General features: G+C 34.2%; 2 protein-coding genes across 4 annotated transcripts; both read left to right on the forward strand.

Annotated features, from left to right (window-relative positions):
- The first annotated feature begins 7445 nt into the window (after positions 1-7445).
- Positions 7446-8772, forward strand: LOC111373838. Its single transcript, XM_022996418.1, has 4 exons — positions 7446-8003; positions 8132-8320; positions 8450-8589; positions 8769-8772. The coding sequence occupies exons 1-4, from the start codon at positions 7446-7448 to the stop codon at positions 8770-8772; spliced, it is 891 nt and encodes a 296-aa protein (XP_022852186.1).
- Positions 8773-13216: 4444 nt separating this feature from the next.
- On the forward strand, positions 13217-16288 carry LOC111373852. 3 transcript variants are annotated; one of them, XM_022996436.1, is made up of 4 exons: positions 13217-13907; positions 14342-14989; positions 15134-15222; positions 16001-16288. In XM_022996436.1, the coding sequence occupies exons 1-4, from the start codon at positions 13302-13304 to the stop codon at positions 16017-16019; spliced, it is 1362 nt and encodes a 453-aa protein (XP_022852204.1). In that variant the 5' UTR covers positions 13217-13301; the 3' UTR covers positions 16020-16288. The 3 variants fall into 3 exon arrangements, with proteins under 3 accessions (XP_022852204.1, XP_022852205.1, XP_022852206.1); XM_022996437.1 differs by lacking the exon at positions 16001-16288 and adding an exon at positions 15301-15421; XM_022996438.1 differs by lacking the exon at positions 15134-15222 and having other exon boundaries at positions 16001-16085.
- Positions 16289-16458: the final 170 nt, after the last annotated feature.

Consider the following 16458-nt stretch of genomic DNA (forward strand, 5'->3'; position numbering starts at 1 on the left):
CTAAACAATTATATAAAAAAATTTGTTTCCACAATTATTTATGAAAGTAAATTAAATTCTTAGTTGAAAACAATTTTTCATTTCTCAACAATATGCTCACTTGATTTCTTGATTTACATTCATTTTCTATTAATAAAATTAGATCAATTTTATAGCACGATTACTTCTACATATTAAAATAGACAAGAAAAAAACCCTTAAAATTGAGTATAAAATAAAAATTAAAAAAAGGTCGAGCGATGTCACATCGAAGTGAAAAAGTGAATTCGCCATCAATCTTAAACCCTCTAAAAGGGGTGAATACGTGAGAACGTTCTATTTTGCATTTTGTCCTTGTGATTTTTTTACCTATAGTCAACTATACCTTCAACATGCATCAATTTATAGTAAACATGATTAACTTCTACTCCATTGAATACAATTTTCACTAATTATTAATATTATTGCTTTTAAAAAATAAATTAATACTATACACATATGGTTGGTTAACCTTTAAAGAATTATCGTATGCAATGAAAAGTGAATAAACGTTTGTGAAAAGCTCTAGATACCACTTGACAGTTACTGGATACTGTTAAAATGTTATAGATTATAGATTAGTTTGACCTTACGTACGAAATTATTCTATTAAAAGCAACAAATCAATTTTTAATAGTTTCTAGATGGATAAACATATAAGTCCAACATGTACTATGTCTGAATGCCACAATTTGTAATACGAATGCAGTAAATAACACAATAATTGTTGATGGAGAAACCCAACTCGATAAAAACTTTGGGATTAAGTCAGTTACCTCTACTATAAACAATGAACCTTAAGTTAGATGCTGCCTAGCCAACTCCACCCCTACTTGAAGGCTTAATTACTCGTATTAAATAGGCTCCAAAAAACCATAAGATATTGAGCATTTTATATAACTGGGGAATATACTTGAGCTTAGGTCTAATAAATTAGGTCAATTCATGTTCAAGGTCACATTACTAACATGTAACTGTCATCCCAAATCTCACACACACGGTTGAGTCTCATTTACAAGATTATAATGTGTGTAGTACGGATGGTACATGAAAATACCTATACGCAATACTCCATAAAAACCTAAGCAAGCAATGAAAAATATACTATAGCTCATCAATTATGCCCATACATGATCACAACATAGAGGTTCAAGAATGTTATATATGATGCTGTAGTAAAAATTTCCATCTCTCTCTCTCTCTCTCTCTCTTTTTGTATTTCTCAAGTTTTCAAATTTTTATTCTTTTTGTTTTTAAGACATTAATGTGCCACACATAAAATAAAAGGAATGTCAAACATACAAACAAAAAGTAATGTGCATGTGCCAATGCATACAGAATAAAGATGCACATGCGTGAAACAACTACTTAAAAAGCAAACAAGCAAATGTGATGCATGTATAAATCAATGACACACAATAATAAAGTACAAGCATGCACTTGAATTATCTAATCAGTTAGGTTTATAAATGCTCTTACCTTTAAGAACACTGGGATCTACATCACAATTTTATAGACCACTCGTCTTTACCCAAACTTACCTAATGGGAGATCAATTCCCAGAAAACTGTGTAACAAACTTGGTCAATCGACTCCTTTGATCAGTAAAGAATCCAATCTAACCAACAAAATCCTGATTTTTTATTTCTATTTGAGCTCTTATTTCTATGTCTGTTCAAGAATGATGACACCTAGGGCGTATATGTCCTAACTCACCACAGTGAAAACGTGTAAGGATAAACTTAGGACTAAAGTTATGTGATCGTTGACGTCTATCCTTAGGTTGATGGGTCCTACGCTGTCTAGTAGGTCTCTGTCCTACAAATTCCTTATTCTTAGGTTCTGGGTTAGGCACATGTTTAGACTGGTCGGCTGTGGGGACAAAAATGGTCTTGGAAGTACTAGCAGCATTATGATCTTTCTCATTATATCCTAGACTTCCCTTATTACCAGCCGACTTGCTCAATCCTAAAGATGTTGTCTAACTTTAACGAGCCACTAGAAAAGGCAAGAAGTTGAGACTTCAAATACTCTAGATCGCTAATAAGGTTCTATACTTGGATTTCTAATGTCTCTTTTTAGCGGTCAACTTATTAACTTTCCTAGAGGACTTCTCAATCTCACTAGTGAGATACTTAACTTAAGTATCTAAAGATTCATTCTTTAATTTCAATTCACTCAAGGTCGAGATAGATTCCTGATGATTAGCTATAAGTTTTTTTTTCTCAAGCTCAAGTTTATTGACCTTAGTAGCCTTATGTATATCTTTCTCACTGCTAGAATCTTCTTCAGATTGCTCACCACTGTCTATGTCCTCATCTCTTTGACTTCCGTTGTCAGATCCACTTATAGTCTTCGCAGTGAAAGCAACGTATTTTCCACTTTCCTCACAACCACTCTGATTATATGAGCTAGACTCATCATCAGTGAGAGTAACATTCATGGCCTTATCCTAATTTCTACTACCGATAGGGCATTCACTCCTCATATAGCCAAAGCTTTGACACTTGTGGCATCTCACATATTTAGATCTTCTTCTAAATTCACTTGGGCACATCTGTGTCTTTTCTAAAGTTCTTTTTATTCTTAAACATTTTTCGGAATTTTTTAGCAAGATAAGCTAACTCCTCTTCATTTGGTGAATCTGAATCAGAAGTTTCATTCTGATTAGTCCTCACAATGTTCAAGGCCAAATGCTTTTCTTTTAGAGGTTTAGCTAAGGTTAGCTCATAAGTCTTGATAGTTCCTACTATCTTTTCAACCTTAATAGAATCTATATTCTTACACCCCTCTATCATCGTGATTATAGGCTTAAATCACTCAGTTAAGAATCTTAGGATTTTTCTGACTATCTTAGACTCCAAAATTTTCTCACCTAAGTTGAAACTAGAATTTACTATGTCATTTAGGCTTGCATAAAAGACAAGAAGGGTCTCATCATCTCTCATTCTAATCTCCTTAAACCCAGTGGTCAGCATCTACAATTTAGAATTTTTATCATCCTGAGTTCCCTCATGTGTGGCCTGGAAAATATCCCAATCCTCTTTAGCTACCTCACACATGGACACATGCATAAACTCTTTAGGAGAAATAGACATAAACAAAGCATCTGAGGCTTTACTGTTTCAGTTACACTCATCTAAGTTGGTTTTAGTCCAATTAGCAATGGGAGTGGGATCATTACATTATCAGCCGTGGAACTTGGGGGCCTCCAACCATTCACTACATTTAACCAAATCCATTCATCCATAAATTTAAGGAAAGCTCTCATCCTAACTTTCCAATACATATAATTACTACCGTCAAAATAGGACGGGACAGTCAATGAACTACTCATCTAGACAAATTAAGGTCAGGACATGAGATTAGGCTCTAATACCACTTGAAAAGCTCTAGATACAACTTGACAGTCGTCGAATCTTCTAGAATATTATAGATTAGTTTGAATTTACGTGCGGAATTACTTTATTAAAAGCAACAAATTACTTTTTAATAGTTTCTAGATGGTTAAACATACAAGTCTAATTTGTCATTTGTTTTGAATGCTGCAATTTGTAGTACGAAAGTAGTAAAGAACATAGTAATTGTTGACTGATAAACCCAACTGATTAAAAATTTAGGGATCAAGCTAGTTACCTCCACAGTAGACAACGAATATTATAGTTAGATGTTGCCTAGCCAACTCTACTAAACTTTTCAATCTACTTCCTGCAATCTCCAAAATCTACTGACCCCACCAGCTTCCCGATCTTCTACAATTGTCTCTTCCAAGTGGATACCCAAGAATTACCAATTCTTGTTCTTCTTTCCGTGCTTGAAGTCCAACCTTCTCCAATTTTCAGCATCCTCTGAAGTTCTAATTGAGAAAGTACATTTCTTGTTGTACAAAGGAAGTGTGTGTTTTAGATTCTGGAATCTTGATAGTTTTCCCAAATCTATGGTTGTATGATCTCAAGAAAAAATGGATTGAATCAAGGGTTGAATATGTTCTTGGATCTTCACAAGATGATATGAATGTATTATCAATGAGAGACACAATAAACAACCATACCGAAAATCGTACAAGGCTTAGGTATTTATAATTTGAGGTGTTTAGGTAATATGGGTCATTTTCCTACGTATCATTGTCGCTCGAGCGAAGGGAAAGCGATAAGCGAGTGAAGGGTTTGTCGTTCGAGCGAAGTCTGAGTGATAAGAGAATGATGAGCATTCTGTTTTGTTGCTCGAGCAATGTTTTGGCGAGAGGCGAGTGAAATTGCAGTGACCTTTCTTTCCTTATTCATAGCTCAAAACCTAACCTACCTAACTCATTGATAAGAGTGTAAAATATTATATTTTCCCATCTTAATTATTGCATTTTTGTGATTATTTAATACCAAAATACACTCATTGTACTTATGTTTTGATTCATGTTGCATTTTGGTAGAAAAGATGAAATTTAGAAGAAAATAGCGAGAAATTACCAAAATGGAAGAAAGTGGAAGTTTAGAGACCAAGTTACAAATAATCTAAAGATGAGACGGGCGATGGAATGATGATTCGAGAAAGCTAGGAGTCCATTGGATGCTATTAGAAGTCAAAAGAAGTTAAATATGACCATAATATTTTCACAAATCAAATTACAACCACATAAGGATTTTTCAGATTTTCAACCAGAGATTGAGATCAACTTTTGACCTAGTAAACGTTCGAATTTGGAAAGAGCTATTTCTAGAAAAATTGTATCCCTTCATGTTAGCTTTCTAGCTCACTTTGAATTGCCTTAATCAGATATTGGGGGAGAATGTTATGATCAAAATACTGAAAGTAGTTACACAGAATATTCTAGCCAAAAATTTAGTTTCCTTATTGGGTTCAACCTCTTTTGGAAACAACTTGGCACATGGTTTTAAACCCTAGATTGGACAAAACATGCCTCTCTTCACCTCCATAACAATTTTATCTCATCGTGGGCTAAAGAATTCGATGGAGAACTAAATTTCTAAGTGAAGCTACGAAGGAACTCATTGGATTTGACGACTTCACATCATTTATTCATATAATATGCTTATCATTGTCGAATAATTCTGGGATATAGATTTATACCTTATTATACTTTTGAAGTTTGTTTAACTTTTATTAAATTGTTCATGGATTCAATTATGTTTTTTTCATTGAATGACGAAAATATTTGTTGGATTTAAATTTCAATTGATTTATTGATGTGATTTGATTATTGTTTTATGCTTGAAGTATATAATCGTTTCTTGAATCGTATTTCAATAAATCAAAGAGGAATTTGTTTTTAGGAAATCTAAATTCTAGAATTACAAGTGAAACAAATTAATCTAGGTTACTCGTTTTATGAGCTAGTTTTGAAATTGATTTAACTTTTACTAGATTCTTCATAGATTCAATCATGTTTTTCTATTGTGCAATTGAACTAGTTGTTGAATTTCAATTTTAATCAACTTCATTGGTAGATTATTTACTGCCTTATGCATTGTGTATATGATCGATTCTTAATCTTAATCCAATAAACATGTGTGAGAATGGTTTACAAAAGTCTAGATCCTAGGATTACAATTGAAATTTGATTGATCTTCATTGTTAAATCTTTCGATTAGAGAGTTGGGATGAAAACCTCTAATTGAGCAAAAAATCATGAATTATTGATGTTAATGATCCAATCCAATTGAAGAAATTCGGATGCTTCACTAATCTTGCATATTGATAATTAAATCTCATTCCATTTGAAAATTTATTTTTACATAATTCACGAAATCCTAGTTCAATAAATCCTTTAAACAATTCGTCCATCTCCCTGTGGAATCAACACCCCAAAGCTGTGCTATAACTACCGCGTTATTCTTTGGGCATAATCAAATTTTTGTGCCGTTGCCGAGGAAACGGTACAAATAATTCAAGGATTTTTTAGCAAAAGGGTGATTTCATTCCTCTTTTAGATTTTTTTTAGTTAGTTTAATTTTATTAGTTTTCTGTTATTTCTCTCAAAATTCCATATTTTTTTGGTGCTTTATGAACAGAGATCGAGACGAGGGGGGACGATTCATTGCAAGGCCGCAACTAATGTTTGAATCTCTTCCTAACCCTCTCTTTAATACTAAATCTATTGGTACACACATCACATCACATAACACAATGACAGATAGTGAACACAAAGAGGCACCAACTAGAACTTTGCATGATTATCTTTACCTCAAACGCACATCCACACCATCATGCATTATATTTTCACCAAATATGCCACGTATGGACCTTAAATCGAGAATGATCCAACTTTTTTCCACCTTTCACGGTCTTGAAAATGAAAATTCATACGTGCATATTAGGAAATTTGAAGAGGTGGTTGTAACTTTCCACAATCAACGTGGTACAATGGATACAGTCAGGCTTTAATTTTTTTCATTTTCTCTTAAAGAAAGAGCAAAGAGCTGGCTGTATTCATTGCGACCACGTTTGATTAGGACTTGGGTTGTAATGACCCAAGCATTCTTTGGCAAGTACTTTCTCCACTACAAAACAACTGCATTGAAAAAGCAAATCTCTTCTTTTACTCAAAAGGAGAGTGAAACTTTATATCAAGCATGAGAAATGTACAAATAATTGCAATCCCTGTACCCCACCACGGTGATGAAAGCTGGCGCATTGTGAGTTATTTTTATGAGGGATTATTACCTAGGGAGCGTCAATTTGTTGAAATGATGTGTAATGGTGAATTTTTGCAAAAAGATCCAGATGGGGCTATAGACTACTTAGATGACTTAGTTGAGAAAGCCCATACCTGGACTGGACCTAGTGCCACTGAGAGTACTAATATGTCACGACCCATTGGAAACCCGAGTAGCACAGATATTTATCATCTTAGGGAGGAAGATAACCTTAGAGCAAAGGTAGAAACCTTCACTAGAGAACTTGAAAACCTGTGTGCTAAGGATTTAAAAACCACTTGATCTATTTCCCGTGTTGAGTCTTTAAAGCCTTGTTTTGTATGTGGAGGGAGTGATCACCCAGCACAGGAGTGTGCCACTTATGCCGAGATGAGGGGACTTTATGAGAAATACTGTAATGCTCTAGGCGTATATCAAAAACCTTATACTCCTTACCCCGAGACTTACAACTCAGGGTGGCAGAATCACCCCAACTTTAACTGGAAGTCTGAAAACCAACAACCTGTCCAATCTAATAGAGCTTACAATGCAACCCCACGTCAAACCACATCCTCTAGGAATTCCTTAGAAGATACTCTACATGCATTTATAGTGGCACAAAGTAAAACTAATCAGAAGTTTGAGACTATGATCACCCATATTGTTGAGGAAAACAAAGAGATGATGAGTCATATGTCTAAGTTGACCAATGCCTTAGCTGTAGGGGAGCGGGAAAAATTTCTAGCGTAAGCTCAATTGAACCCTAGAGGACAACATATGGCACAAACCTCGGGCTTAGGAGAAATCATTCTTAAGGAAGTTAATGCAATAATCACTCAATTCGGTAATGTTCTTGAACCAATCTCCAAACCTAGGGAAGATGAAAAGGACCCTAGCAATTCAGAAGAGAGTACCCCTAGTGAGGAGGTAGTGAAAAATATATCTAGAGTGCCTTTCCCTCAAGCTCTCAAGTCTACCTCAAAATCTGTCGGCCAACATATTGAAATCCTAGAGCATCTAAAACAAATAAAAATCAATCTACCTCTCCTACATATGATCTCCCAAGTTCACACATATGCTAAAGTCCTAAAAGACTTGTGCACTGTGAAGAGGAAACAACATTTTAAGAAAACTATTTTCTTGACTGAACATGTGAGTGTTGTAATTGAGCAAAAGATCCCACCAAAGTATAAGGACCCTGGTTGTCCTAATGTCTCTTGCATCATCAAGAACCATGAGATTTCACAAGTCCTTCTTGATCAAGGGGCTAGTGTCAACATCATACTCTATGATATTCACTTGTCATTAGGGCTAGGAGAGATGAAATCTACATCGGTAAGTTTATAATTGGCTGATCGGTCCACTATTAGGCCTGGAGAGTAGTTGAGGATGTGTTGATACAAGTTGACAAATTTTACTACCCTGTTGATTTCTTGATTTTGGACCTAAAAATTGATGTGAAGATTAACTCCAAAATTCTCATAATTCTTGGTAGACATTTTCTTACCACGGCTAATGCTCTTATTAATTGCAAGAATTGTCTAATGAAACTATCATTTGGGAACATGACCCTGAATGTCAACATCTTTCACATTATGAAGCAATCTGAGGAGGATGACAATTGTCATCAAACATTCATGATTGATGCACTCGTTCAGGAGAAAGCACCTGCGATTATTGACCGCGACCCTTTAAACTCTTTCATTTCGAATTCTAAAATTTCGATAGGATATGATGACGGTGAATATGCTAATATCTGTGCTGCTTTTGATGATTTGTAGGATTATAGAGCATCACCGGTGCTTATCTCCAATGAACTCAGTGCAATGCAAGGAAGATTGACAATGCCCTGGTTGGATGCGGGTGAAAGAAGCAAACATTGGGGCAAGCCAACGATAATAAACAAGGCACTGCTTGGGAGGTAATCCAAGGAGAGTTCTTTTCCCTTCTTTTACCTTATCTTTTCAATTGTTAGGTTTATTTGCATCACATGTATTATTCACTGTATTCTAGTTTATTTTCATTTTATGTATTACACTTTCCATTGAGAACTTTCATGCTTCTTTACTTCAGCTTATATTGATTCACTTTGGTATTCAGGTGACTTCTTTCCTTATCTTGATTTAGCAGACATATTTCTACATTGAGGACCATGCAACATTTAGTTGGGGAGAGAGTTTCACGTAGATTTTGTTGTTTTTGGCTTAGATTTTGTTGACCGTTCTAATTTATTTTGTTTTTTTAAGTTCCTTATTTGCTACATGTTCATGATTTTGAATGACAAGACATGCCATTGGGAGTTAATGTTGTTTATGAGAGTCTAGATGTTGAGACACTTGCTGAAATCTCTTTTCTACACACAAGCTTTGTGGTAAGATAGTGATTCAACACATCTAGTTAGAGGAGTCTCTTATTGAAGTTTTCATGTGAGAGTTGGTGAGAATTGAGAGCAATACTACATTACAAGGGTAATAGGCGTTTATTGGTTTTGTGAATTGGAAACTCTTTTGAGAATAATGTTACACGATTTGTGGTATGATAATTGATTACTTGAGAAATGATAACGGTCAATTTAGGATTGAATTTTAACCTTTCAAGCCAATTTTCTTTCATGATTATAACCCCCAAGTAGTCATTTTGAGTCAATACACACACATGTTTAACATTTTTCTTCATGCACCCGTGCTATCCCTATCCCTCCACAATGGAGTGAGACCTATACATATATTTGCCCATCGTTTCAATTTTCAAGTGTATAGTAGGTATTGGAGGTTTAATTGTGAAGAAAAGAAGCAAGGAAATGCAAGAATTCATAAGTGGTTAAGTGAAGTGATAAAAGTTAAAAGAAGAAGAAAGGAAGGTTATTCCAACAAAAAAATTAAAGATTGATTTTTGAGGTTGAAAGTAATGAAGAATGTGTTGATATAATACATTGAAAGGCTTGATGCGACACTTAGCTATGCGCTTGGAAGTGTTTGGATCTTTATATCCATCTTTTCATATAATCCAACTTGCGCCACATTACAAATATTTTGCATTGGCTGTTTTGATCCCAAGTAGAATTGTGGAATGAAGTTGATGAATTCTCATTTAACAGTATGCCTATCATGCGATCAATGTTTGCTTGTTGCTCATTCATAAATGTTTAAGCATCCATATTCTGAGTGTACATCTTTCCCAACTCCATAAAGAGAGGCCCTGTACTAAACACTTTGATACTTGTGAGTTATGAGGCTGGACCTTTAGCTCGAGACACGCTCGATGTTGCATGTGTTAGGGTTGGTGGTAAGATGGCTATGGCTTGACACACACTCACACATTTGGCAAGTGTTTTTGATATCTTGATGATCATAACATTGTTAAGTTCTTGAGCTGTTGAGTTTGAAAAGAACATGAATTGCGGTTAAGTTGAAACTTAATAATTTCACTTGTATCACAATCTAATAATTCGTTTGTTTGTTCCACATTGAATTCTTAGGGACTAGCAATAAGCAAGTCGAGAGGTGTGATGAGAGTGTAAAATATAATATTTTCTCATCTTAATTATTGCATTCATGTGATTATTTAATACCAAAATGCACTTAGAAGAAATGAGCAAGAAGTGACCAACATAGAAGAAAGTGAAAGTTTAGGGACCAAGTTGCAAATAATATAAAGATGAGACGGGCAATGGAATTATGATTAAAGAAAGCTAGGAGTCCACTGGGTGTAATTAGAAGTCAAACGAAGTGAAATATGACCATAATATTTTCACAAATCAAATTACAACCGCATAAGGATTTTTCAGATTTTCAGCCATCAACTTTTGACATAATAAATGTTCGAATTTGGAAAGAGCTAGTTCTAATAAAATTGTAGCCTTTCATGTTAGCTTTCTGACGCACTTTGAATTACCTTAATCGGATATCGAGAGAGAAAGTTATGGTCAAAATAATGAAAGTAGTCACACAGAATATTCTAGCCAAAAAATTAGTTTCCTTATTCGATTCAACTTCTTTTGGAAACAACTATGCACATTGTTTTAAGTCCTAGATTGGACAGAACACGCCTTTCTTCACCTCCATAATAATTTTATCTCATCTTGGGCTAAAGAATTTGATGGAGAAATAAATTCCTAGATGAAGCTACAAAGGAACTCATTGGATTTGACGACTTCACATCATTTATTCATGTAACGTGCTTATCATTGTCGAATAATTCTGAGATATAGATTTCTGCCTTATTATACTTTTGAAGTTTGTTTAACTTTTATTCAATTGTTCATGGATTCAATTATGTTTTTTCAATTGAATGACGAAAATATTTGTTGGATTTAAACTTCAATTGATTTATTGATGTGATTTGATTACTGTCTTATGCTTGAGGTATATAATCGTTTCTTAAATTGTATTTCAATAAATCAAAGAGGAATTTGTTTTTAGGAAGTCTAAATTCTAGGATTACAAGTTAAACAAATTGATCTAGGCTTCTCGTTTTATGAGCTAGTTTCGAAATTGATTTAACTTTTACTAGATTCTTCATAGAATCAATCATATTTTTTCTATTGTAGAATTGAACTAATTGTTGAATTTCAATTTCAATCAATTTTATTGGTGGATTATTTACTGCCTTATGCGTTGTGTATATGGTCGATTCTTAATCTTAGTCCAATAAACATGTATGGGAATGATTTACAAAAGTCTAGATCATAGGATTACAATTGAAATTCGATTGATCTTTATCATTAAATCTTCCGATTAGAGAGTTGGAATGAAAACCTCTAATTGAGCAAAAAATCATGAATTATTGATATTGATGATCCAATCCAATTGAAATAATTCGGACGCTTCACTAATCTCGCATACTGATAATTAAATATTATTCCAATCAACAAATTATTTTCACATAATTTATGAAATCCTAGTTCGATAAATTCTTTAAATAATTCGTCCATCTCCCTGTGGAATCGACATCTCAAAGTTGTGCTACAACTATCGCGTTATTCTTTGGGCGTAATCACTCATCTATACAAAATTGCACTGAACTCCTTAACTTTTGACATGTTCAATTTAGTCCTTTTTGTTCGCAGAATCGCTAATTACATTAAACTTTATAGTTTGAAATCATTATTACACAAACAAAGATTTTTTTTTTTTTTTTCAATCCACGTCTTGAAGTATGCATTTAACCATATAGCTTGTACTCTACTTTAGCTGGGGATTATGCAACCGTTGCTTGTTTCTTTGATGCCTAGGAAAATATTCATAAATTTAGTGTGAATGCATAGCTTGATACGTTTCTCATATCGTCTACTGATCATGCCCAGTCACTGTTTGAATATCCAAGTAGTTTTGAGTTAGAAGTAGATAAATACCATATGCTAGTCTTTTGTACTCTTTAGGTATCTCGGTATCCATTTTGCCTCTCTATAGTGACAATGCATGAATCTTGAAAGTAGGCTATTTGTACACATTATGCTGGCTTTGTAGCTATAAGATAGAAAACACTTCTAATAAGACTTCAAAATTGCGAGTTACTTGATGTTGGAGTACTGTCTTTTTTATTTACCCTCATTTAAGCTCAATTTTTAACAAAAAAAAAAAAAAGAGTTGTAATGGTGAGTTTTTGGAGATTGTATAGTTAAAAAGTAGGAAAAAGTTTTGAACTTAAATGCAAAATATTTTATTGAAAGAACATGTGGTTGAAAATGAGTTTGAGGAAAAACGAATTTTTAGATAATGGGGGCTTATTGTGGCAGCGGAAGCCTTCAACATTATTTCTATTTTTCTATTATTTTATTAATTAATTTTGCTTAATGCCTAAGGCCTGCTTGGGAGTTTTATTTCACCGGTTTTCGATGGTACCGTTTATGAGGGGAAAATTGGTACTTATTAATTTATTTTTTTAAGTGGTTTAAAAACCACACAAAATCGATGTAGTATAATTTTAACTGATTCTCTCAACCCATCATATCGGTGGGTTTTGACCGACTCTCATATTCTCATCAAATTTTACCATTTATAAAATAATTATCTCCAAGCAATATATTTTTCTTCAAAACTAACTTATAAATAAAAATATATTAACTAAATTTTATTTATGAGCAAAAAAAGTTAAATTATAATTATAAAATATAAAATATGACTTATATGGAGTTGGGCCCAATTGAATTGATGAAAGGGGCCCGTGTGCCCTATTTGAGAAGAATTATTCTTGACGGAAATGGGTGTCGGTCCAATTGGGGGAGAAAGGTAAAGAGACATTAATGAGTGATTGGTTTAAAAGAAGAATGATAAACAGACTTGCGGAGAAAAATAGGGAAGAAAAAATAGAGTGATGTGTCAACAATTTGTTGATTTTTTTAACTTTTCAATTATGTATCGACACGTGTCAACCTATTTTTAACCCCTTTTCCACCTATTTCTGTAGCATCTTTCGGTCTAAAAAGGGTCACATAAAAGTGGAGTCTTCAATTTTCACGTGCAACCGTCCTTGGATGTCAGAATCTTGAATCAATTCAAATTGGACTGCAACAGTCAAATAATCTATAAAAATGGGTAAAAAGGTTGAGCAAACAGGCGAATAGTTATTTCGAGAGTAAAACTGTTTATCTTTCCTCCCTTGATTAAGTTCAGTCTTTTACATCATCAAACTATGTCGACCGAGGAGAAAAGCATCAAGCCCACAATCCCACTAAAACTTCTGGTAGACGAGACTAAAGCCCGAGTCCTCGCCGCAGAAGCCACTAGTGATTTCGTCAATGTTTTGCTCAGTTTCCTCACACTTCCACTGGGAACTGTTGTTCGTGTCACGAAAAGCCATCCCGGTTCCATTGGCTGCATGAACAACTTGTACCAAAGCATTGAACAGCTTAGTGCGGACAATTTCTGCACAGTGACATGTAAATCAATACTGTTAAGCCCAAGAAACCCTCTTGCTCTTGTTTGCAAGAATCTTAAACTGAATATCGATGACACAAGCAATGGGAAATGCTTTTCTTGTCATTATTGCGGTAGGAAGAGTCATTATCCTCGCACGAAGTGTTTTTGTGGATGCATAGCCAACACAGAGATATCTGAGGGCGGGTCTCAACCCGTGGATAAAGAACAATTTGTTAAAAGAATGACCATGTGTGTGATTACAGATGATCTGCAGTTGCTACCTGGAAATCCAATTTCTCTGGTGCAGTTGCTATGTAATTTGGGTTTCAGCGATGTTGATCAGGTTGAGGAGTTGTCCGTTGATGTTGGATTAGAGGAGGTAATTTAGCCCCTGTTTTATGCCCATTACATAAAAATGTAAATGGGGAAATATTATTTGTTAGAAAAAATGAGTGATTGAAAAAGAAGAAAAAATTTTCGATTTACGTGTAATATTATGTTAAGAAAGATTGTGTGATTGAAAATATGAGAAAAAAATAGAATAGAATATAATGAAATTTAATTTAATGAAGAATAAACAGGGGCCTAATCTATTAACTAAAAGTAACCTTTCTTTCTATATTTTTGTCATAACGCAGCTCAGTTTGTTTATAAACTTTTTGCAAGTGTATATGTGTTATGACGTATGGAAGTTGTTTATTTAACTTTCATGTTCATCATATTGTTTGAACACGTCTTTGAGCCTGAGTCTGGTTTTCTCTAATACCGTTGGATTCTTATGTGACTGGTCTTTCTTTCGCTGTGTTCTTTAAGGTTTCTAAGTTGCTTAAGCATTCTTTGGTATCAAAGACTCCTCTGACAGATGTATTCTTGGGGAAAAGGAAACTTGCAAATATTTCGAAACCCATGGATCCAAGAAATTCACCTACACCAAGCAGTGAAAATCGAACATCGCCAAATCATACTGAATTCCGGGTTAAGTTAATTTTAAGCAAGTCGCAAAACAAGATATTGGGGTTGGTAGCAAGGGAAGATTTTATCGATTTTCTCTTCAGCTTTTGTACAATTCCGCTTGGATCAGTGGTAAAGCTTTTGGACTTGAACTCCAGAGTAGGATGTGTTGATAACTTCTACAGAACAGTAGAGAGCTTGGACTCGGAGTGGTTTGCTATTTCCAAGAGTGAAATAATAAATGCTGGAGTTCTGAAACAATACAAGTGCAAAAATCATCCATTGCAAATTCCTGATGCTAAAAATATATTATACCTTCTTGACCCAAGGAGCCCAACTGGTAAAGTTGATTGCTTTGGTAGATTTATGGAAGCACCACACTTGTTTGTAGTGTCAGATAACTTGGTAGTGACACCACTATCTTCTCCGTCGAGTATTAGCTTCCTAAAAGAACTAAATGTACCTCTCAATGATATTGAAGAGCAGGAAGAAACTATGGGCGAGACTGAGGTAAATTCTAGAGTCAGATTTTTTATTTTTTTAGTTTTTTTTTTATTATTTTTTTGTTTCGTGTAGTATTGGAGATTGTAGAGCAATTTCTTTCTCCTCTTCATACTCAGTATCATAAATTGATAGTTCATGCTTCTGTAACAGGCTCTTGCTCTGTTGAAGGCTTCTTTAACTTTATCATCAGTTTTAAATAATTGCTTCAAGTCAAGTATAGATCAGAAGTTCAACAAAAGGTATGACATCACATGGCTTGTTGTTTTGAACTGTTATATTTGTACAGGCTTAATGATAAGATTTTATTTTTTTTACAGACATGGCGACAGTTGATTGGATGTTGCAAAAAAATAATAAAATAAAATAAAAAAGACCATACAAGTGCTGCCAGCATAGCACACATAAAGATCACTGAACAATGCTCGAGTTATGCTAGACACACACACACACAAAAAGAAGAAGAAAGGGTATGACAAAATTCATACAAAAGGACACTTGGTGATCTTTCATTGATTTTTGGCACAACAAACACAAAAAATGCACAATTAGGTGCTGCCGTCGCAACACCCGTATCATTTCTGTGAATTATTTGAATTGTCCTGCTGTTTTTTATTGTTGTTAGGAAGTAACAAGGTTGTTCTTATGCTAATGGGTTAGGTTTCTCAATTGATGGTGTTGAATGCCCAAAAAGGTTTAGTCTTGCCTAATTGGACGCCAACTGGTTTTTAGATGATTAAAACTTTAATCTAACAAGTGACTTCAAAATTAAGGGTTGTATGAATTCAAGTCACAACAGTGTCATGTTGTGGGAGATATCATTGGTGAGCAACAAGTTTGCTCTTAAGTCCATCGGTTGGTCTCATATGATCGTGGCCTTGAAAGATTTAGTCTAACCTCATTTTAAACCAATTGATTTTTAGATTAGATAGTTGTTATTTGATTTTTTAACAATTGTCTCTACGTTTGTTTTGTCTTGCATTATTATACTATGGTAATAGTATTTATCTTCTTTTGTAGTGAGGTGGCTGGGAAGTAGCTTTGGAGCAAAAGGGGATACCTTGCCGTTTTTTCAGTGAACTCAAGACAAGACAATATAGGATTGCTTTTGGTTCTTCCTTTTTTCTGTCCTCTGGTTAGAGAATTCATTCAGTATCTGAAAGATATATCTGATGTTGGAGCGATGTTTTTTAAGTTTTCTGCATGTGTCAATGTATTGTTTAAGCTCATTTCTCCAGAATTTAACAATCGGAGAAACTTTCTTTCCTATGTATGGTTCTTGTTGGAAGAAATGGTGTTTTAAAATTATAAGTAACTTTAATTTGTAAAATAATTGAATTTAAATGGTAAGATACAAATTGAGGATGAAAAGATTCATCAGATGAAATTACAACCACCTCCAAGGCCTGTCATGCCAGTTCCACCTTTTCCTGGACAGATCCTAGATTTTACATCAGAACTACAACCTGATATTAACT

Source organism: Olea europaea, unplaced genomic scaffold, assembly GCF_002742605.1.
Source record: "Olea europaea var. sylvestris unplaced genomic scaffold, O_europaea_v1 scaffold1168, whole genome shotgun sequence".
NCBI lineage: Eukaryota > Viridiplantae > Streptophyta > Magnoliopsida > Lamiales > Oleaceae > Olea > Olea europaea.

Excerpts from the sequence above, each read along its gene's own strand:
- LOC111373838 (XM_022996418.1), top strand. The coding sequence starts at position 7,446 with ATGGCACAAACCTCGGGCTTAGGAGAAATCATTCTTAAGGAAGTTAAT. Across the intron at positions 8,004-8,131 it reads GAGAGATGAAATCTACATCG|ATTAACTCCAAAATTCTCAT; the intron begins GTAAGTTTATAA and ends ATTGATGTGAAG. Across the intron at positions 8,321-8,449 it reads CATTCATGATTGATGCACTC|GATTATAGAGCATCACCGGT; the intron begins GTTCAGGAGAAA and ends GATGATTTGTAG.
- LOC111373852 (XM_022996436.1), top strand. The coding sequence starts at position 13,302 with ATGTCGACCGAGGAGAAAAGCATCAAGCCCACAATCCCACTAAAACTT. Across the intron at positions 13,908-14,341 it reads TTGATGTTGGATTAGAGGAG|GTTTCTAAGTTGCTTAAGCA; the intron begins GTAATTTAGCCC and ends GTGTTCTTTAAG. Across the intron at positions 14,990-15,133 it reads AAACTATGGGCGAGACTGAG|GCTCTTGCTCTGTTGAAGGC; the intron begins GTAAATTCTAGA and ends CTTCTGTAACAG.